Genomic DNA, 22,160 nt, shown 5'->3' on the forward strand with positions numbered 1-22,160 from the left:
CATCAGATCTCATCCCATAAGCCTGTAGTAGTTCCTGATTTCAGTGCAGGATCTCCACAGTCTGCGCAGTGTGAAAAAGTCCTGAAATTGGCCAGGCAAGGTGACTCACATCCGTAATTCAGCATTTTGGGAGGCCGAGGTGGGAGGATCACTCCAACCAAGGAGCTAGAGGCCAGCCTGGGCAACAAGCAAGACTCCGTGTCCATTTAAAAAAAAAAAAAAAAAAAAAATTAAGAATTAGCTGAGCACAGTAGTGCCCACCCGTAGTTCTAGCTATTCTGGAGGCTGAGGCAGGAGAATCACCTAAGCCCAGGAGTTCGAGGCTGCAGTGAGCTATGATCGAGCCACTGCACTCCAGCTGGGCAACAGAGTAAGACCTGTCTCAAAAAAAAATTAAGTAATTAAAAGTACTAAAGTTTGCCGGGCGCGGTGGCTCAAGCCTGTAATCCCAGCACTTTGGGAGGCCGAGACAGGCGGATCACGAGGTCAGGAGATCGAGACCATCCTGGCTAACATAGTGACACCCCGTCTCTCCTAAAAAAATACAAAAAACTAGCCGGGCATGGTGGCAGGCGCCTGTAGTCCCAGCTACTTCGGAGGCTGAGGCAAGAGAATGGCGTAAACCCGGGAGGCAGAGCCTGGGTGACAGAGCGAGACTCCATCTCAAAAAAAAAAAAAAATACTAAAGTTTACAGATAAATTATGCAAAGATAAAGAACAGTGGATGGAAAGTCTACTTTTTTTTTTTTTTTTTTGAGACGGAGTCTAGCTCGTCGCCCAGGCTGGAGTGCAATGGCACAATCTTGGCTCACTGCAACCTCCACCTCCCAAGTTCAAGCGATTCTCCTGCCTTAGCCTCCTGAGCAGCTGGGATTACAGGCACGCGCCACCAGGCCCAGCTAATCTTTGTATTTTTAGTAGAGACGATGCTTCACCATGTTGGTCAGGTTGGTCTCGACCTCCTGACCTCGTGATCCACCCACCTCGGCCTCCCACAGTGCTGGGACTACAGGCATGAGCCACCACGCCTGGCCTGGAGGGTCTACTATTATAACAACAGTCTGACACATTTGCACTTAAAAATGCCCATCACAAACCAGGCACAGTGGCTCATGCCTGTACTTTAGGTACCCCAGGCAGGAGGATCGTTTGCACCCAGGAGTTTGAGACTAGCCTAAGCAACATAGTGAGACCCCCATCTCTACAAAAAATTGAGACAAAGAAAATTAGCCAGGCATAGTGGCACACATGTGTAGTCTTAGCTACTTGGGAAGCTGAGGCAAGAGAATCACTTGAGCCCAGGAGTTGGAAGCTGCAGTGAGCTACAACTGGGCCACTACACTCCAGCCTAGGAGTTTTTGAAGAGACCGTCTCTTAAAAAATCCAGGCGTGGCCAGGCGTGGTGGCTCACACCTGTAATCCCAGCACTTTGGGAGGCTAAGGTGGGCGGATCACCTGAGGTCAGGAGTTTGAGACCAGCCTGGCCAACACAGCAAAACCCCAGCTCTACCAAAAAAAAAAAAAATACAAAAATTAGCCAGGCGTGCTGGTGCACGCCTGTAGTCCCAGCTACTCAGGAGGCTGAGGCAGGAGAATCACTTGAACCCAGGAGGCAGAAGTTGCAGTGAGGCAAGATCATGCCACTGCATTCCAGCCTGGGCGACAGAGTGAGACTCCGTCTCAAAAAAAAAAAAAAAAAAAGGCCAGGCGTGGTGGCTCATGCCTGTAATCCCAGCACTTTGGGAGGCCAAGACAGGAGAATCACTTGAGACTAGGAGTTCAAGCCCAGTCTGGGCAACTGAGACCCCGTCTCTACTTAAAATGCAAATGACAGCCAGTGCAGTGGCTCACCCCTGTAATCCCAGGCCAAGGTTGAGGCAGATGAATCAGGAGTTCAAGACCAGCCTGGCCAACATCGTGAAACCCCGTCTCAGGAGAAAAAAAAAAAAAGCAGGGGCTTGGGACAATTTTGAAAAGCTCCTAATATTTTAGTATCCCCCTCCTTTCTTTTCAAGAACTGCCCAAGGAACTGGTCTTACCAAGATTAAAACACACTAAAGATTTAAAAAATGGCCCTGAAGGATAATGAAATAAATAAAGACTACTCAACTTCTCCCTTGCCTCACAAGTGCAGTATAAACTCAGTCGAACAGCAACAAGCAGCCAGCCTCCTCTGGGTTCAGCACCTGCTTTCCTAAAGGATCTCCTGACTAAGGAGGTAGTTTCTTTCAAAATTATTTTTTTTTATTTTTATTTATTTATTTTATTATTTTTTTTCCTGAGACTGAGTCTCACTCTGTTGCCCAGGCTGGAGTGCAATGACGCGATGTCGCCTCACTGCAACCTCCACTTTCCGGGTTCAGGCGATTCTACTGCCTCAGCCTCCAAAGAGCTGGGACTACAGGCATGCACCATCACGCCCAGCTAATTTTTGTATTTTTAGTAGAGACAGGATTTCGCCATTTTGGCCAGGCTAGTCTCGAACTCCTGACCTCAGGTGATCCGCCTGCCTCAGCCTCCCAAAGTGCTGGGATTACAGACATGAGCCACCACGTCTGGCCTTTCAAAATACATTCAGAGGTGACAAGACCTGATAGAAGTGCACAAAGTAGGCTGGGTGCGTGGCCGGGCACAGTGGCTCACGCCTATAAGTAATACCAGCAATTTGGGAGGCCAAGGCGGGCAGATCACGAGGTCAGGTGTTCAAGACCAGTCTGGCCAACATAGTGAAACTCATCTCTACTAAAAATACAAAAATTAGCTGGGCATGGTGGCATGTGCCTATAATCCCAGCTACTCGGGAGGCTGAGGCAGGAGAACTGCTTGAACCAGGGAGTCAGAGGTTGCAGTGAGCCGAGATCGCACCACTGTATCCAGTCTGGCAAAGGAGCGAGACTCCGTCTCAAAAAAAAAAAAAGAAAAAAAAAAGTGCACAAAGTATTGTCGCTTGACTTCTTAGTCATCTCATGCAGGCATGTTGTATGACCACGTACAAGAAGACTGTGCAAAGAACCAGAGGCCACAGGTCAAGAGAAATGTGTTTTGTAACAATCAGAACTCTTCCTAGACTAGCACACTCTGCTGAGGCTCTCCAACCTACCCACATTCACAGGAAAGGGGCCTGAAAGTCTGTTTTCACTGAGCAAAATAATTTTACTACTGTTAAAAGTTAATTTGCACCGGGCGCAGTAGCTCACACTTGTAATCCCAGCACTTTGGGAGGCTGAGGGAAGCTCACGAGGTCAGGAGTTCGAGACCAGCCTGGCCAAAATGGTGAAACCCCGTATCTACTAAAAATACAAATATTAGCCGGGCATTGGTGGCGCGCGCCTGTAGTCCTAGCTACTCAGGAGGCTGCGGCAGGATAATCGCTTGAACCCAGGAGGCGGAGGTTGTGGTGAGCCGAGACTGCGCCACTGCACTCCGGCCTGGGCAACAGAGCCGAGAGACTGTCGCAAAAAAAAAAAAAAAAAAAGTTGATTTGCCAGTTAGATACCATCTACAACAAAAGTTTCATTTATTTTTCCGATTCTAAGACACTCCTACATTTCCTTTGTCTCCTATGGCGAGTATCTCTTTAGGAGAAAAAAAATCAATCAAGTTATCACCATAATATTCACTTTCTCCTAAAGCAAAAAGAGGAAGACATTACCACTCTCCAAAAAGTGGTGGTGAAGAACCAAAGAAATTATGTTCCAAAATAGAACTCAGCCATTATGGACATTTAACCAGGCTCTTTGGTAGGAAACAAACGGTGAGCTTCGAGGTACACGAGAGGTTCCGAACGGGTCTCGGGAAGCAGCAGCCAGGCAGAGGGTCCCCCTTGCCAGAATCACAGGGCCGTGACACCGGCCTGCCTGGCTCGCGGGGGCTTTGGCTTGATTCGTCTAGTCTTAGCATCCAGCGTCCTGAAAATCACTCGCAGGAGCGCTATCTAAGAAAGAGGTAAGTCTATTTCTCAGCCAGGAGCAACACAACTCCCAGGAGAGCATCAGGGTGGCACCGGACACACTTCAGCGCTCCGGATCAGCAGAGTCCAGAGCTTCGGTCAGAGAAGCTGGTTTCCCGCTACTAGCCGGCCAGACCTCAGGCACTGGCGCTCTCCGACCTCCACACCGGCTGTTCCCCGGCTTCGGTGCCAGCATCTAGGAGGCTCGGCGGGCGGCCGGTCAGGACGCTCGAGCGATGTTCCAGTGATGCTCCACCGGAGCCCCGACCCCACGCGCGCCCACTCCAACACCGCGCCCGCCACCGCCCTCCCCGCGGGCGTCAGGCCGGTCTATCGGCCCGGCTCCTGTCACTCACCCGCCCGGCCCGGGTACCGGGCGCCCACGGCTCCCTACGGGAGCTGGGCCCCCCGGGCCTCCAGGTTTCGGCCCGCCCCCTGGCAGGCAGCACAGGCGGCTGAGCCCCGCTACAGCGGCCTCTCACCGGCCGCTTGGTCCAGCTCCCGGCGCTGCCCACTGGGTACGGATCAACAACAAGATGGCGGCTAGCCGAGGGGGCGGGGGCCGGGCGTCATAGTAACCAGGACTGCAAAGAACCCGCCCCCGAGGGGTGCCATCCCCAATCAACAGTCTTTTTGCTCGTCGCCAGGGGAAGTGCTTCCCGCTGACAGGTCAGCTCACCTGTCAGTCAGAGTCTGCCGCTCAGTGCCTGTGCCGAAAGCGTGGGGCACGTGACTGTGACGGCATGGGTTTGCGCATGCGCTTCGTTCTCGCTGTGGCTGGCGGAGGTTTTGCTGGCGACTCCGAAGCCAGCTCGCCCTTGGCCTCTCTGCGTGTCTGGCCCCGGTGCGGTACCGGCGGGGTCTTCTCATACGTTTGCGCACACACAGGGAATCTAAGCGGTGTGCTATTCGTTTTTTTGTCACCCACTCTGGGAGAAGGGGGGTGCAACCCCAGTTCACTCTGGAGAGGAAACTGAGGCTCAGAGAGGGGAGGCCGAGCCAAGGTCACACCACCTCTAGAAATGGAGGTGCTGGGTCTCGCACCTCCTCCTACTGGTTTCAGTGTGAGGAGCCTCTATCCCGGCTTCCTGCGCTTTGTCCCTTAGTAGCCTCGAGGTACAGCAGTCTGTGCTGCCACAGCAGCCTCTGGTTCATTGCCCATGCTTTCCTGCCTGAGGTTTAGAGCCTAGCACAAGTCCTGACACACAGCGGGCACTCCCTTTTATCAGTCCTAGAGCATCTTGTCTTGAGATCCTATGACAGCATCTCTTGCCCTGGATTGTCATGACTGGCCTCATAGTAATGGTCCCAGGAAGATGGTCACACCTTGCTCCCCATACAGAACACCTAACTCTGGGCTTGGCTTCAGGCTTAGAACACCAGATGAAGTTACCTGGCCTGGGCCCACACCCAAATGCCCCAACTAGCTAACTCTTTTGAGCCTTAGCCTTTCTTTAGCTTTGGTTGCCCCATCTGTAGAATGAAAATAAAAGTGGAGCTTCTCAGAGGAAGATTTAATGAACCCTTAGAGCAGGGGAAGAACTCAGGAAAAATCTGCATACAACCACTTCCTGGAACAACCTGCTTCCAGAAGTTGCTGTTGCTGAGGCGTGCCTTAAAACACTAACTTTGGTGGAAGCCCCATGAAGGGTTTTTGTTTTGTTTTGTTCCCACAGAAGGCACTCAGCTTCTTCCTGGCCCTGGGATACCATAACTGGTTCAGAAAGGGAGGCCCTCCTAGCCAGGTGCGGTGGCTCATGCCTGCAATCCAGCACTTTGGGAGGCCAAAGCGGGCGGATCACTTGAGGTCAGGGTTCGAGACCAGCCCTGGCCAAAATAAAAGCGAAACCCGTCCTAAAAATACAAAGAAGTCAGGCCCGGTGGCGGTGAGGCTCAAGCCTGTAATCCAGCACTGGGAGGCGAGGCAGGCGGGATCAGAATCCAGGAGATGGAGACCATCCTGGCTATCTGGTGAAACCCGTCTCTACTAAATACAAAAAAAAAAAAACTAGCTGGTGTGAGGCCTGTAGTCCCAGCTACTCGAGCTGAGGCAAGAGAATGCGTAAACCTGGGAAGCGGAGCTTGCAGTGAGCCGAGATCCGGCCACTGCACTCCAGCCTGGGCGAGAGAGCGAGACTCCGTCTCAAAAAAAAAAAAAAAAAAAATACAAAAATTAGCCAGACGTGGTGGCAGGTACCTGTAATCCCAGCTACTCAGGAGGCTGAGGCAGGAGAATCACTTGAACCTGGGAGGCAAAGGTTCAGTGAGCTGAGATCACGCCACTACACTCTAGCCTGGGCAACAGAGCAAAATTCTGTCTCAAAAGAAAAGGAAAGAAAGTGAGGTTCTCCAGTGCCCTGAGGAGGTTCGGGCCCACAGACTCAACAGAGGAGGAAAGACTGTGATAACTTGGATTTACCACAGTAAGGTCCTCTTGGAGAGCTGGCAGAAGCCTGAGACCTGATGTCAGGCTGGGCATGGAGAGTGGGCCAACATTGCACCCAGCAAGACCTGCCCACTAGCAGATTGTTGCAGGCCACCTGGCTACATGCAATAGCTCAGGTCAGCACAGGGAGAGATGAGAGCAGAGGAACCAGAAGAAACATCAGGAAGAAAAGTCAACAACCCTCAAAAGGGGGATTCTGCTAATCCTCCAGGACCAGCCATGCCACAGGATTCTCAAGTCTGCATCACCCCTCACCCCAGTGCAAAAGCTCCAAATCCTTCCCAAGAAAACCTCCACATAGAGTTGGCAAATTGTCCTGAAGTTTGATGGGGTCCTCAAAAAGCAAAGAGCAACAGTGGTATAACTACCATGGATAACAGTTTGGAGGTTCCTCAGAAAACTATAAATACAGTTACCACATGATCCAGCAATCCCATTGCTGGGTATGTACCCAAAGGAAAGAAAATCAGTATATCAAAAAGATATCTGCACTTCCGTGTTTGCTGCAGCGCCATTCACAATAGCCAAGATTTGGAAGCAACCTAAGTGTCCATCAACAGATGAACGAATAAAGAAAATATGGTACATATGGGCCAGGCGTGGTAGCTCACGCCTGTAATCCCAGCACTTTGGGAGGCTGAGGCAGGCGGATCACGAGGTCAGGAGATCGAGACCATCCTGGCTAACATGGTGAAACCCCATCTCTACTAAAAATACAAAAAATTAGCCGGGCTTGGTGGTGAGCACCTGTAGTCCCAGCTACTCGGGAGGCTGAGGCAGGAGAATGGCGTGAACCCAGGAGGCGGAGCTTGCAGTGAGACGAAATCACGCCACTGCACTCCAGCCTGGGCAACAGAGTGAGACTCCATCTCAAAAAAATAATAAAATGTACATATGCGGAATGGAGTATTATTCAACCATGAAAAAGGATGAAATTGACTGGTGTGGTGGCTCACGCCTGTAATCCCAGAACTCTGGGAGGCCGAGGCAGGAGGATCACCTGAGGTCAGGAGTTCAAGACCAACTTGGCCAACATGGTAAAACCCTGTCTCTACTAAAAGTAAAAAATAAAAAGCCGGGTGTGGTGGCATGCACCTGGGGTCCCATCTACTCAGGAGACTGAGGCATGAGAATTGCTTGAACATGAGAGGCGGAGGTTGCAGTGAGCCAAGACCCTACCACTGTACTCCAGCCTGGGTGACAAGGTAAGACTCCGTCTCAAAAAAAAAGGAAAAAGATTTAAACAAAACTTTTTTTTTTTTTTTTTTGAGACGGAGTCTCGCTCTGTCGCCCAGGCTGGAGTGCAGTGGCCGAATATCAGCTCACTGCAAGCTCCACCTCCCGGGTTTACGCCATTCTCCTGCCTCAGCCTCCCGAGTAGCTGGGACTATAGGCGCCTGCCACCTCGCCTGGCTATTTTTTTGTATTTTTTAGTAGAGACGGGTTTTCATCGTGTTAGCCAGGATGGTCTCGATCTCCTGACCTCGTGATCCTCCTGTCTCGGCCTCCCAAAGTGCTGGGATTACAGGCTTGAGCCACCGCGCCCGGCCAACAAAACAATTTAATTCCTGGAGATAGTGAGTAAAAGGATAGTTAGCAGAGTCTGGAAGGGGTGGGGAGGTGGGATGGTTAATGGGCACCAGAAAAAAAGGAAAAATGAATGAGACCTAGTGTTTTGATAGCACAACAGAGTGACTATAGTCAATAATAACTTAATTGTACATTTTAAAATAACTAAAATAGTATAATTGGATTATTTGTAACACAAAGGATAAATACTTCCAGAGATGGATACCCCATTTTCGATGAAGTGATTATTAAGCATTACATGCCTTATCAAAACATCTCATGTACCTCCAAATTTATACACCTATGTACCCACAAAAATTAAAAATTAAGAAAAAAATTAAAAAGAGGAACATCTCAACAACAAAAAAAGCAACAGTAATCCCAGACATCTGTAATCCCAGCATTTTGGGAGGCTGAAGCAAGAGGATCACTTGGACCCAGGAATTCAAGAACAGCCTAGTCAACATAGAGAGACCCCCATCTCTACAAAAAAATTAAAAATTAGCCAGGCATGGTGGTCCATGCCTGTAGTCCCACCTACTGGGAATGTGAGTAGGAGGATCGATCGAACCTGGAAGGTCAAGGCTACAGTGAGCCAAGATCACACAGTTGCCCTCCAGCCTGGGCAACAAAGCCAGACCCTATCTACACACACACACACACACACACACACACACACCATTGTTCTCTCTCTTTTGGATAGGAAAAGGAAGTAGGTGGCCCTGAGTAGATATGCTGATTGGAGGCCCCTCAGTCACTGATAAGGATGATAGCCTATTATCTCTATACAGCATCAGTCACACTGTCAGTCCAAGCATCATACAATACCTTGTTAAAAGAAAAATAAATCCAGGTGCAGTGCTGCGCCCATAGTCCCAGCTACTTAGGAGGCTGAGATGAGAGGCTCTCTTGAAGCCAGGAGTTAGAGGCTATAGTGTGCTATAACACCTGTGAATAGCCTCTGCACTCCAACCTGGGCACCATAGTGAGATCCTGTCTTTAAAACAAACAAACAAACAAACAAAAAACCTGAAAGAAAAGGAAAACCTTACTGCTCCCCAGAGTCTGCTCACAAGATAGGGAGTTCTCCAAGCGAGAACAAGGAGGCACAGATTTCAGAGCTTCTCCCACGTGTTGGCTACAAGGCTAGAACTTTTCTATTTGTAATTTTGTTTATTATGAATCAGCTTGAAAACACAGCCCATGATGGTGTGAAAAAGAAATTCCACACATGGTAAAGCAGCTACTTGGCCTCAGAGCCAGCGCCAGGCTCCTGTGCGTGTGTTAAACAGGTAGTCTCTTCCTGTACTTAAAACCTGTAGGAGAGAGAGGAGAGCGGGGGATGCTGCTGGCCCCAAGAGAACTGCCTCCCTTTCCTCTTACCTAAGGGTAGGAGATCATTCCTTCAGGACCCTCAGTGTGACACCCCACCTTCGCTGGAATCTAACCTGTCCCCTCCCTCCCTTCTCAGCAAATTCTCTGAACTCTGTCTCAAATGCACAGGAAGCCTCCTTGATTCTCCAACACTGGACACCAGCTTCCCTAAGGCCAATGCCAGATTACTCTCCCATAATTCACTGGTGACACTGGACTATCTGGGGGCCTCTCCCCTCACCATCATCCCTCCTCCTGTTGTAGGCAGAGACCAGACCAGATATGAGTCATCTCCTGACCCCCTAGATATTTGACAAAGGACGGATGAAGGGTGAGTGGGGGTGAGAGCAGACCCCATTCAGGAAAAAAGCAGATAGATGGTGGGTTCCTGGGAGTAGGAGGAGATATTGAGATGAGGTAAAGAGAGGAGGAGATACTCAGATTGGGTGAGGGCCCAGGCAGAGAATAGTTTAGGAAGAGGGGGACTCATGGGAGTCCTGTGCTCTGCCATCAAAATGCTGCTGAGGGGAAAAAAAAAAGGTGCAATGAATTGAACCCTGCCCACAGGAGAGCAGATGAAGACCTGCTCCTAGGGGGCCAGAAGCCCACCTGCCTCCTCCATCCTTATGGTGCTAGTGTGGGCACTTCCACAGGGATAGCCATTCACGGGAAAAGGGGCAAGCTTGGTGGGGGCAGGGGAGTACTCTGGAGCAGCCTTGGTGCCTACTACTTGAGATGGTGAGCTGACATACCAGACTCATGATGCTGCTGGGTGCCTGGGACATCTCCATCTTCAGTGCCTCCATGAAACCCTCGATGTATCCCTCAGTTCCCTGGATGCTGGGGCAAAGTAGGAGCAAAAGTACAAGGCAAAGCTCTGGGCCCCAACCTGAGTTTAAGAGATGGGCTCCCAGGCATAGAAGTATGCAAAGGAGACTGACCTGTTTAGCAGCAAAACCTGGGCTGGTTTGCTGGGTGCCTGCAGCAGCCGGGCCAACCTAAAATGCCAGGAGGAGTAACCAAGCAGTGAAGGCAGTAGGCCTACTGGCTCCAGGAACTAGTATCATTCACCTGTCCCCTTTTATTGGGAATAACCAGTGTCTGTATGCAGTGCCCACATCATTACATCCCCATTCCCCGGGCTCAGTCCTATGTCCACAAGGAACTTCAGAGTCTACAGGAGCAGGAAAGCTTTCCAGTGGAGGGCAGAAGTCAGGAATAGGGGTAAATGCCCAATGCATGACAGACTCAGTTTCAAGCCCTGAGCTTATCAACCCTCCCCCCATTTCAAGACTGGATTCTGCTGGTGATGGAAGTTGCTTCCTCCCAGTGTCTCTCTGACCCTAATTTAAAGACCTCTGGAGGAAGAGCAGCCCTCCTCAATATCAGTTTGTCACCCATCCACTTGGGCATTGTCGTCTAATCTTGGGTGAAACCACCCATCACAACTGGGGTCGATAGGTGGATTGGGGGCAGGTAGGGAGCACAAGGATAGGATCCCTACCCCTGGAGGAGCCTGCCAAGAAGCCAGTCTCGGGCCAAGAGGAGAAGAGCACCAGTTGCTGTCAACACCACCACAAACCAGGGCTGTGGTTGCCAGAAAGCCTCTGTGTCTGTCACGAGCATGGGTGTCATCATTGAGGGCACCTGAAAAGGAGGCCACAGCCTCACCACTGCCTTGCCAAAATGCCCTGACCATCCAGCCTTCCAACCCCTCCCTGGGCTAGGCCACCCCACACCCGTGATTTGCTCTTCAACACCTCTGGGCTCTCTGCACTCAGCACTTCCCTCTGAACTGCCTTTCCCATAGTTCCACCCGAAAAACTGGGTCTCCTCACTTTCCAAGGTCCACCCTTCCCACCCCACTGAGGGCCCAAGGAGCCTCCTCACTGTGGTTCTGTGGGTGCTGGTGGCCACTATGCTGGCCCTCCGGTGAACTAGATGCACAATAATGGTGGCTGTGGTGCTGAGGTCAGGGGTGGAGCGGCCTGCATCAGCCACACAGATCAGTAGCTCATAGGTACAGGGCTGCTGTGGCCAGAAGGGCCCCAACACAAGGTCACTGTGTACCAGGATGGCCTCTTGCAGGATGAATCAGTTCTGGCTATTCCCTGAAATCAGAGTGACAGGAGGAAGAGACCATTGCTGGCCTTGGCCTGCCCCTCACTCACAACCTGGTGGTGCCCATGTCCCCTTCCTCCCACGATGCTATAGGAATAGGTCAGGTGCTGTGGCTCCTGAGGGATCCGGCATGACACCTTGGTCACCTCCACACTACGGCCCAGAGGAGCATAGATGGTGAGTTCCTGAAATGGGGGCTCACATTTGGGGGCATGGTCATTCACATCCTGCAGAAAGGAACCAGGTTAGGAGTGGGTAGAACCCACCCCCTAAACCTCCGAGTCAGCCCCTCAACTTCTTCTCACCACAGCCGGAGCCTAGGCATTAAGGGATCAAAGCATCACACAACAGGCTCCAGAGCTTTCCACAATTAGGCCCCACTCCTCTCCAGCCAACTTGTGGAAGAAACCGAGGCACAGAGTGGAAAAACAGAACACCACAGGGCGATCTGAACTCCTATCTTTCCAAGTATTTATTTCCAAAGCCTTAGGACACAGTTACCTTGATGGTAATGGTACAGGAGCCTGAGCGGTGATAGTTGGGGTTCTGTTCTTGGCCATGGTCAATCAGCAAGACAGTGAGCCTGTACAGCCTCTGCTGCTCATAGTCCAAAGGTCCCAGAAGGTAAACTTCCCCTAGAAGGGGAGACCACAGCCTCAGCCTGCAGAGCCAACTCTGGCTCGCCGTTTCCATCCAAGCCCTGGGGTGGATGTACCACTGAGATTGTCCACAGCAAAGGTGGTAGGACCACCAGAGGTGTAGTACTCAATGTTGTCATGAGGATAATCCATATCCATGCCCACCACAAAGCCCAGCAGAGTGTGGGGCACTGCATCCTCCTGAACCTGGCATGTGCGAGGGGCACAGGCTGGGGAGAACTCGTTGATGGGTGTCATCATCACCAGTACCGGCCTTCAGCTGGAGGTCATTTGGCAGTCAAGGAGCTGGCCTGAGGTGCCTATCCCTGAACTGGGGGTCTGAGGAGCCCTGCCCTGGGGGGTCTAAAGAGTGAGAGGGTCTAAAGGTAGGGCAGAAGCCTTCCCCTGCTGGGGGTCTAAGAGATATATCCTCAGGGTCTGAAATGGAGACAACCCTGCCCTACTGGATTCTAAAGGAGGAGAGATGACCCTGTCCTGAGCATGGGAAGCAGGAGGACAGAACAGCCTTGTCCTAGGTGTCCAGGCCGGGTGTGGTTACTCACTGGTCATCTGGGGCTGGCCACAATCGAGCACCAGGATGGAGGCTGCATGCTGGAAGCAGGTTCCAGGAGTGTCACAGTCCAGTGTGGCATTCACCTAGCCAAAGGGACTAGAAAGTGAGGTCCAGTCAGGGCCTGAGAGAGCCCTGAGCCACACGGGGCTGCTGCAGGCCAGGGCATCCACAAATATCCTGCCCGGATCCTGTTTTCCAGACTGCAACACAGGTTGGCTCAACAGCCATCCCTCCCACCCCCACTCCCATGGTCTCAGCTCTCAGAGACCCTTGGCCCACCCACGCCTTCCCACTGCAAGCACCCTGCAAGTGGGTCTGGGAGCTGGGACTGGGCACCTCAAGGACTCTGTCATAAAGGCAGAGGCTGGCAGGGTTGGAAGAGCTGTGGAACCACAGCTTGTAGTCCAGGGTGGCGTCAACAGAGTCCAGATCTTCACAAGTGAGAATATTCAGCACGGCGCCCACAGGTGCAGTCTCGGGGATTTGGAACCTGAGAGTATGCCGTGGCAGCAAGGCGGGAGTCTGGCAGCACCCTGAGTCATGGCTGTGGCCCCAGCAGCCCAGGTAAGGTTCCTGTGTACTCACACCAGAAGCACTGGGAGGCAGCGTGGAGGTCAGAGGTTGACCAGCCGCACATTCATGGTGAGCTTGAGCTTGGCACTGGCCCACAGCTGGTGCTGCTCAAAGGCCTTCACCTGCAGCCTGGAAACCGAAGTGCCTGGGGTGTGAGCTAACTCCAGGGCATCGTGGTCTGGACCACACTGTCTGCTACATGGGGTGAGAGGGTCAGGGAACACAGAGATCAGCCCCACTCCCAGCTCAGTCCCACTCCCACCAGCCCACCAGATCCATAGGCAAAGGAGGCCGCTGAGCCTGGCCCTCTTGCTGCCTTCTCCAAGACCAGGCCCCCAAACAGGAAGGTGAAAAGGTACTATGGGTCACCTCTGGACCAGCCACAGAGGCATCCCAGTACCCGCCCCTCCCTCAACACCTCTCATCATGACCGATGGAGAAGATCTGCAGCTGGAAGACCTGTGGTGCACCCAGAACAGAAAAGGAGCCGGAGTGTGTGTGTGTCCACCTCTTTGTCTATGCCCAGTCCTCCCCTTAAATAGGCAATCTCACTTAGGATCTGCAAAAGAAGCCTCAACTTCCACTCTTTCCCATGATCCCCATGACCTGTCACTCTGCTGACAAGTATTCCTTTGAGCCCCATATCTTTGGGCCATAAATTATTCCATTAGGATGCAAACAGCCCAAGAGTGATATCTGAATCATTGACAATGTGAATTATCATCTTAGAGTTGCTGAAAGCCACCTCCAGACTGCACTGACCACTTTACTCAGAACTTTTTTTTTTTTTTTGCCCAGGTTAGAGCACAGTAGTATGATCTCGGCTCACTGCAACCTCCATCCCCTGGGTTCAAGCAATTCTCCTGCCTCAGCCTCCTGAGTAGCTGGGATTACAGGCATGTGCCACCACACTCGGCTAATTTTTGTATTTTTAGTAGAGACGAGGTTTCTCCATGTTGGCCAGGCTGGTCTTGAACCCCTGAACTCAGGTGACAACACCCACCTCAGCCTCCCAAAGTGCTAGGATTACATGGGTGAGCTACCATGCCCGGCCATTACCCAAGACTTTCTTTTACTGTGTGATTGCCCTAAACACATTTCTTTCTATTAGAGGGCTTGTGAATTCCCAGAGAGAGGGATTTCTCTTCTTTCTAGAACTCCAGAGCCCAGCACAGAACCAAGCTAAGGTGGGAGGACAACCAGCATGGAGCAGCAGGTCCAGGTCTGAGAAAGTCAGTGTTAGTTGAGGAGGCCAAGGAGGCCAAGAATAAACAAATTTCTAAAAGGTAGGAGTTCTACCCAATCCATGGACACCCCCAGATTCCAGGTCATGCTCACCTTTCGAGCCTGGCCTAGGAGGCCCTGGGATGGTGCCTGCAGCCAACCTTGCTCATTGATGGAGAAAGGTACAGGGAAATGTGGCAGGTCCTGGGCACTGATAATGCTCAACTGACAGAACAGAGATGCTGGCAACCCCATTCAACCCCAAGTGCCCTGAGCACCCCCATCAACAACCCAGCAGCAACCCTCCAGCAACCCAGCAGGCACCTGCCTACACCCAACTTATTTTCTTTTCTTTTCCTTTCTTCCTTCCTTCTTTCCTTCCTTCCTTCCTTCCTTCCTTCCTTCCTTCCTTCCTTCCTTCCTTCCCTCCCTCCCTCCTTCCGTCCTTTCCTTCCTTCCTTCCTTCTTTTCTTTCTTTCCTTCTCTCTTTCCTTCTCTCTCTGCTTCCTTCCTTCCTTCTTTCCTTCTTTCTTTCTTTCCTTCCTTCTTTTTTTTTGAGACAGAGTCTCACTCTGTCACCCAAGCTGGAGTGCAGTGGTGCGATCTCAGCTCACTGCAACCTCCACTTCCTGGGTTCAAGCGATTCTCCTGCCTCAACCTCCTGAATAGCTGGGATTACACACCAGTGCCAGCACACCCAGCTAATTTCTTTCTTTCCTTCCTTCCTGCCTGCCTGCCTGCCTGCCTCCACCTCCTGGGTTCAAGTGATTCTTCAGTCTCAGCCTCCTGAATAGCTGAGATTACAGGTGCCCACCACCATGCCTGGCTAATTTTGGTATTTTTAGTAGAGATAGGGTTTCACCATGTTGGCCAGGCTGGTCACGAACTCCTGACCTCCAGTGATCCACCCGCCTCGGCCTCCCAAAATGCTGGGATTACAGGTGTGAGCCACTGCGCCCAGCCTCACACCCAATTTTCTCATGCTTCACCACTGACCCTTATCCCAGCCTGGGCTCCAGCCCAGGTCCTGGTCACAATCTCTTCCTTCCAGCCCAAGCCCTGGCCACAATCCTCAATCCTTTTTGCTTTTAAGCGAGTTATTGTTTTTAAATACTTTTTTTTTTTTTTTTTTTTTTTTTGAGACAGAGTCTTATTCTGTCAGCCAGGCTGGAGCAGTGGCACAATCTTGGCTCACTGCAACCTCCACCTCCCAGGTTCAAGCGATTCTCCTGCCTCAGCTTCCCAAGTAGCTGGGATTACAGGCACATGCCACCACACCCGGCTAATCTTTGTATTTTTAGTAGAGACAGAGTCTCACCATGATGGCCCGGCTGGTCTCGAACTCCTGAGCCCACCTGCCTCAGCCTCCCAAAGTGCTGGGATTATAGGTGTGAGCCACTGTGCCTGGCCATTACCTATATATATATTTTTTATTACAGAAATGATACAGAATTGTCATAGAGAACTGAGAACACATAGCAGATCTTGAAAGAACTCAGCCTCTGAGATGTCCCTGTGGGAACAGCCATGGTCACTGGGGAGTGAGCAGCCCTCAGCAGCTCTCTCCAAGAACATGCATCATGTAGAGGCTCATCTGTGCCTCTGCTGCAAGGTTCCTCTGCAGGCTGTGCCTGGCCAGGCAGGGGTTAATTTATTCTCTCCATCCCCCCTGCCCCCATCCTGTCACCCACCATCCCATGTCCTGGGCTCACCTGGGCTCTGTGGAGTTCTAAGTCTGGGAGGAGCAGAGCGTACAGCCGAGCCCCAGGTGTGACTGTCTCTGGCACCTGAATCATTTCCGCAGTTGGCCAGAGTGGTCAGGGAAGATCTGTTCAGGCCATGCCTGCCCACCCCTGCTGACAGCCTCACCTGGGCTGGCAAATTGACCAGCACACTGGATATGGCTAAGGTCCCAATGCACATTCACAGAGAGTGATCCCTCCGTCACATGGTTGCCACATGTGAACTTCAGCTGCAGCTTGTAGTGGTTCACCATAAGGGTATCCAACCGAGTAGAGCTGCTCAAGGTTAACTGGGGTAGGTGGGCAGTGCCATGTGGGGCTTGGAAATTTTAGGTCTGCCTTTGTGCCCCCACAGTCCCCAGTTGTACACATGACCTTACCTTGCCCACATAGGTCCCTTGCCACCTGGCCAAGCTGGGTGGGTTGAAGAAGGTGGTGGGTGGCTGGACATTGAGCAACTCCAGGGTGGGTGTGGGCGTGTAGGAGGAGCAGTTGAAGGAGAAAAACTGAAGGATTGTGCCAGGGCCCTGGTTCTCAGAGACATTTATAAACCTGCAGAGGTCTGTGAAGAGCAGAGAATTCAGGTTGGAGGCCCCCAGGCTGATGGAACCCCCCAGGCTGATGGAACCACATATACTAGCATAGTCCTGTCCTTTTGCTACAGGGCCTGACCATGCCACGGGGCCACGCAGCTAAGACCTTTCCTTATATCCAGCATCCAACATTTCACAGATGGGGAGTGAGAACTTGGTTGAGGAAGCAGCCAAGATAAGGGGTGAGGGCCAGGGGTTCAGATTCTTATACTTTCCTACCTCTCCCCCAATCCCTGTCCTCCATGGTAGCTTATCTGGGAAGGGTCAGGACTCCAAGGGAAAACTAGGGTTCCCCCACCCACCACCTCCTCACCAGAGACCACCAGAGCAAAGAGGAACACGAGGAGCCTGAGCAGCACCAGGATGACCTGAAGACACAGACAGCAGAAGAGGCTTCAGAAAGCTAGGCTGTTTGTCTGACTCACTCTGTTGCCAGGTCAGTTGCTCAAACATAGCTGGGCAGGTGGGACTCCTGGGCCTCCCAGATTCTGTCCCCGCCCATTCCTGGTGACTGAGTTCTAGACCTCTGTCAGGCTTCCAGAGGCTCAGAATATCCCATTTTCCATTGCCCTCATTCATTACAACTCTAAGGGCATGGAAGGAGAGGAGGATTAAGGTTCAGATGAGGAAACTGGTAATGCAATCCTTGGAGATAGAGCAATCACAGCACCCAGGAAAATTGGGCCCAGGACCTGCTACCCCACAGAGTCTCAACTCCAGCTGGACCCCCTCTATTAGAACATTATCTGCCTATAAAAAATGAGCCCAACCATCAACAAAATCTCTGAAAACTTGCTGGGTGTGGTGGCTCACATCTGTAATCCCAGCACTTTGGGAGGCTGAGGTGGGAGGATCACTTGAGCTCGGGAGTTCGATATCAGCCTGGGCAACAAAGTGAGACCCCATCTTTACAAAAAATTAGTTGGGTGTGGTGATCCAGGCCTGTAGTCCCAGCTACTTAGGAGGCTGAGGTAAAAGGACCGCTTGAACCCAAGAGATCAAGGCTGCAGTGAGCCATGATTATGCCACTGTACTCCAACCTGAGTGACAGAGCAAGACCCTGTCTCAAAAAAAAAAAAAAAAAAAAAAAAAAAAGCTGTCTACATCCAATAAGCAAAAGGAATCCTTTATGATAGAAATACAAATACTGGTTACCATTGGGAATATCAATTGGATAGGGCACCAGATGGCATCCAGGAGTTGCTGAGGATATTCTATATCTTTATCTGGGTGGTAGCTGCACAAGTATCTACAGATTTTAACATTTATTGAGCTATAACTCTGAGATCTGTCCATTTATTGTATTTGTATGTCATTTTTTAAAGCTTTCTGGCCAGGCACAGTAGCTTATGCCTGTAGGGGAGGCCAAGGCAGGAGGATTGTCTGAGATCAGGAGTTCGAGACCAGCCTGTATAACATGGTGAAACCTTGTCTCTTAAAAAAAAAAAAAAATTAGCTGGGTGTGGTGGCACATGCCTGTAGTCCCAGTTACTTGAGAGGCTGAGATAGGAGGGTCACTTGAGCAAAGAGATCGAGGCTGCAGTGAGCCAAGATTATGCCACTGCAGTTCAGCCTGGGCGACAGAGTGAGGCCTTGTCTCAAAAAAAAAAAAACAAAAAACAAAAAACGGTTGTCTTTATTTGCCGTCTCCAGTTCTTCAGCCCTCACTCTCTTCTCCACACACTCTAATCAGGTTTGTCCCTCTCTACACAAAACTGCGCTTGTCAGGGTTCCCAATGACCTATGCACTGCCGAATCCAGTGGTTTGTTCTTCACCCTCACTGCCTCGGCAGCATTCAATGCTTGCTCCCCTTGGCTCCTGAGTCCCCACATTCTCAGATTTCTCCTGGTTGTTTCTGCTCAGCTTCTTTGATAGTTCTGCTTCATAGCTCCCCTACCTCCACCTCGTGGAATGTCCCAGGGCACAGTCCTGATTGCTGTCTCCCTCTACACTCATTTCCTCCCACCCCACCTCATCCAGGCCTATGGCCTTACATACCATCCTTTCACTCACTATTCCTCCCAGATCCAAGGCTCCAGTGCTGATCTCTGTCCTGAAGTCCAGAGTCATACACCTAGCAGCTGACTCTGCAACTCCTCTTGGATGTCTATCAGGCATCTCAAGGATTACATGTCCATAAATGATCATTGGATTTTCCTCTCCAAATCCACTCTTCTCCAGTCTTTCCCAGATCAGTTTATGGCAATTTCATCCAACCAGCTGTTAATGCCAGAAATGTAGGAGTCATGCTTGATGCCTCTTTTCCTGCCCACATCCATGCATCAGCAAGACTTGATTTTAGCTCCAAAGCATACCCCAAAGTGACCCCCCTTCAGTGCACCTGCCCTGCCCAGGCCTAGGCCCTCCCCTTCGTTGCCTGGATGAGGGCAGGGGCTTCCACTCTTTATTGCAGAATCCTTTTCTGAAAGCAGCTGGGATTATCTAAACAAGAGCTAGCCCAGGTCATTCCTGCTCAGAGGCCCCCATTGCTCCTCATCACACCAAGAACAAAACCCACATTCTGCTCTAAGGCCGTTAGAGCCTGGTTTTGCTGACCTTTTCCCTTCTGCCACCACCACCAATCACAGACACCTGGGCCTTCTTTATGTTTGGCCCTGTCCAGCTCCTGTCCCTCGGGGTCTTTTCCCTGGCTGCTCCTTCTGCCTAGAATGCCCCTCCTCTTGATTGCATCCTGATGTCACCTCCTCTGAGATTGCCCTTCCCCAGGCTAGCCCATGGCCCTCATTCCCTGGTATTTTCCTGTTGCTGGTATGTCCAGTCTGTCTGCAGCTACACTACTCTTGAGCCTAGCCTGCTTTGATAGAGCAACCTCAGGAGACAGGCTCACCCCAGCACCCACCCTCAGTCTGCACCTGGTACCGGCAGAGGGAATGCCGATGGTCGCGTGTCGCCGCTGGACTCGCGACTAACCGAGCACTCCCCACTAGAGGGCAGTCCCGTCTAGCTCGGTTGGAACGCGGCTGAGGCCCCGCCAGTGCGCTGCCACAAAGTCCCACCCTCTCTGAGTCCTCAGGCCGAACCCCACTTCCATCCCGTTCAGGGAGTGCCGAGGCCAGCCTCAGGAATGGGTCCCGTGGGTCAGGCCCCGAGTGGGCCACAACCTCTCTGGGTCCGACCATACGGGGCGCTCTGCCTATGTGCGGGCGCAGCATGACGCCCCGTGAGAGGGACCGCTATTTCACCATTGAACAAATGGGGAGGATGAGGCCCCCGCACGGAGGCGACCTGTCCTGCGTCACGCAGCAAATGCAGGGTCCACTCAACCATCTGGGGGCTTGGGTATCCCGGGCCCGACCCCGTCCGGCTTCCAGCTACGACCCCGCCCTTCCCCACAAGAACGGCGGCGGAGTCGGGAGGGACGCCGGGTTTTAGCCCCTCCCCCTTTGGCCGTGGGGCCGGGGCGGGGCGCGGCTGCCAGATGTCGGGGCGGCGGCGGCGGGAGCTACGGAGAGCGAGGAGCAGCGCAGCCAGGAGGAGGCTGAGGGCGCCGCTGGCCGGCCCGCCCAGCCCTCTCCGCGCGGCTCCGCCGGGGTTCCCAGAGGAGCCAGTAGGCTCAGTTGGGGCCCCGGCACGGACATGCACAGCGCTCGGCTTGACAGCTTCCTCAGCCAGCTCCGCTGGGAACTGGTGAGGCTCGGGAGCGGGTGCGGTTAGGGAGGACGCGTGCGGGGTGCCAGGCTGCTGCCCGGCCGGAACAGCAGACGGGTGCGGGGTGGCTGCAGCGTGCCCGTCCGAGGCGGGATGGGGGCGGCGCGGGGTGGGGGCGGCGCGGCTCATATGGCTCAGATGGTCCGCGTCGGGTTTCGGAGGGTTGGGAATTGCGCTGAGCATCAGATAACAGCATCCAGCTGGCCGTGCTGCTGGAACGGCGCGGGAGGAGAGAGTGGAAGGGGGACTTCTTTGGGGGTGGGGCATGGGGCGGCAAGGGACTAACGAGGTGCTAGCACTGCTGTGAACGCCCCCTACTTCAGGCTGGCCTATGCCTCCCTTCTCTACCCCTCACCTAGCAAGCGCTCTTTCTGTGAAAAATGCTTTGGGCTTTGGGAGCTGAATCCCCCTCCAGTCCTGGGCAGGACCTACTTCCCTGCTCAGGCCCACAACACTGCCTGCCCGCCCGCCCTGGTGGCGGGTGTCGACTTGCCCAGCCCTGCGTGCTGCAGCCTGCCGGACTGCCACCAGGTCGGTGAATGAGAACCACACCAGCTTCGAGTGCCAGCACCCCATGCCTGCCCTGTGCTCACTAGCACCCTGCTGCCCAGGCCAGCAGGCCTATCTAACCCTCCTGGACCCTCTGTACTCTGGGCTGACCTGGTGACAAGTGATACCTCTCTGACTTCTGCCCTCTCTTCCCCTCAGTTGTGTGGTCGGGACACAGGCTCACCCCCGATGCCTGGTCCCCTGCAGCCAACCCCCCAAACTGGCCCAGATGTGCAGCCCCGCCACCAGCTTAGGGCCTCAGGTGCCTTGGAAGAAGACTCAGTCTGCTGTGTGGAGGAGGAGGAAGAAGAGGCAGTGGTGACAGAAGACAGGGGTGCAGCCTTGGGAGGCCCCAGGGAGCATGCCCTGGACTGGGACTCTGGCTTCTCGGAGGTGTCAGGCAGCACATGGCGAGAGGAAGAACTACCTGTTCCCCAGCGCCCAGCACCCTCAGCACAGCCCCTTCGTAGGCAGCGCCTCTCAGTCAGTGGCCTCCCCATGCCCGGCAGGGCCCCTGTAGCCAGTGTACCACCTGTCCACCGTCCACGGCCCAAGTCCACCCCAGACGCCTGCCTGGAGCACTGGCAGGGACTGGAAGCAGAGGACTGGACAGCAGCCCTACTGAATAGGGGTCGCAGTCGCCAGCCCCTGGTACTGGGGGACAATTGCTTTGCTGACTTGGTGCACAACTGGATGGAGCTGCCTGAGACAGGGAGTGAAGGAGGTGACGGAGGTGGGCACCGTGCCCATGCTCGGCCCCCTCAGTTCCTGCTTGGCCTCTCCGAGCAGCTTCGGCGCCGGCTGGCCAGGGCTCGGCGGACAGCTATGGCAGGAAAGCGGCTGTCATGCCCACCTCGCCCAGAACCTGAAATGCCTGCGGATGTCTCACGCTTCGCAGCCCTCATGAGCTGCCGTAGTCGCCAGCCCATCATCTGCAATGATGTCAGCTACCTCTGACCCTGCCCTCCAGCCTGGGACAATAAAAGCCTTTTTTCTAGACTGTCCTGGCTTCATACCCCTGAGGCACTAAGAGGCAGCCCCAGCCCTGTGAGGCACTGCCCAGGCAGACAAATCTGAAGAGCTTTTTGTCTCTGTGTGAAGGTCCCTGTCATGCCCATGTCACACCTGTGTGCATTAG

General features: G+C 52.9%; 4 protein-coding genes across 14 annotated transcripts in view; 1 reads left to right on the forward strand and 3 right to left on the reverse strand.

Annotated features, from left to right (window-relative positions):
* The window catches only part of IP6K1 (inositol hexakisphosphate kinase 1), a 74,499-nt gene extending 69,997 nt beyond the window's left edge, over nucleotides 1-4,502 (reverse strand). The window contains exon 1 of one of the 3 annotated variants that reach the window (XM_003894416.4): nucleotides 4,306-4,502. The gene's annotated coding sequence lies outside the window, so the exon portion shown is untranslated. Of the gene's footprint in view, nucleotides 1-3,652; nucleotides 4,270-4,305 lie in introns of those variants that run through there. The other 2 variants (XM_009200752.4, XM_009200751.4) reach the window with 2 other exon arrangements.
* The window catches only part of DAG1 (dystroglycan 1), a 500,879-nt gene that overhangs the window by 289,896 nt on the left and 188,823 nt on the right, over nucleotides 1-22,160 (reverse strand). The window lies entirely within an intron of this gene.
* Nucleotides 8,446-18,999, reverse strand: CDHR4 (cadherin related family member 4). Its single transcript, XM_031662926.1, is given in 18 exon segments — nucleotides 8,446-9,272; nucleotides 9,825-9,856; nucleotides 10,091-10,178; nucleotides 10,280-10,336; nucleotides 10,843-10,985; nucleotides 11,229-11,451; nucleotides 11,538-11,686; nucleotides 11,955-12,094; nucleotides 12,175-12,371; nucleotides 12,657-12,754; nucleotides 13,008-13,161; nucleotides 13,257-13,602; nucleotides 14,486-14,693; nucleotides 16,181-16,272; nucleotides 16,338-16,500; nucleotides 16,591-16,772; nucleotides 17,117-17,171; nucleotides 18,803-18,999. Coding segments are annotated over 18 exon segments (2,532 nt in total). The 5' UTR covers nucleotides 18,953-18,999; the 3' UTR covers nucleotides 8,446-9,217.
* Nucleotides 19,500-22,022, forward strand: INKA1 (inka box actin regulator 1). Of its 2 annotated transcripts, none has more exons than XM_021934389.2 (2): nucleotides 19,500-20,452; nucleotides 20,833-22,022. In XM_021934389.2, exon 2 carries the CDS (start codon nucleotides 21,212-21,214, stop codon nucleotides 21,977-21,979), a length of 768 nt encoding a protein of 255 aa, XP_021790081.1. In that variant the 5' UTR covers nucleotides 19,500-20,452; nucleotides 20,833-21,211; the 3' UTR covers nucleotides 21,980-22,022. The 2 variants fall into 2 exon arrangements, with proteins under 2 accessions (XP_021790081.1, XP_003894460.1); XM_003894411.5 differs by having other exon boundaries at nucleotides 21,182-22,022.

Source organism: Papio anubis, chromosome 2, assembly GCF_008728515.1.
Source record: "Papio anubis isolate 15944 chromosome 2, Panubis1.0, whole genome shotgun sequence".
Taxonomy (NCBI): Eukaryota; Metazoa; Chordata; class Mammalia; order Primates; family Cercopithecidae; genus Papio; species Papio anubis.

Bases quoted from the DNA above. Each gene is read 5' to 3' on its own strand.
- INKA1 (XM_003894411.5), top strand. From the start codon at position 20,402: ATGCACAGCGCTCGGCTTGACAGCTTCCTCAGCCAGCTCCGCTGGGAA. The intron at 20,453-21,181 runs GTGAGGCTCGGG...TCTTCCCCTCAG, and splicing joins GCCAGCTCCGCTGGGAACTG to TTGTGTGGTCGGGACACAGG.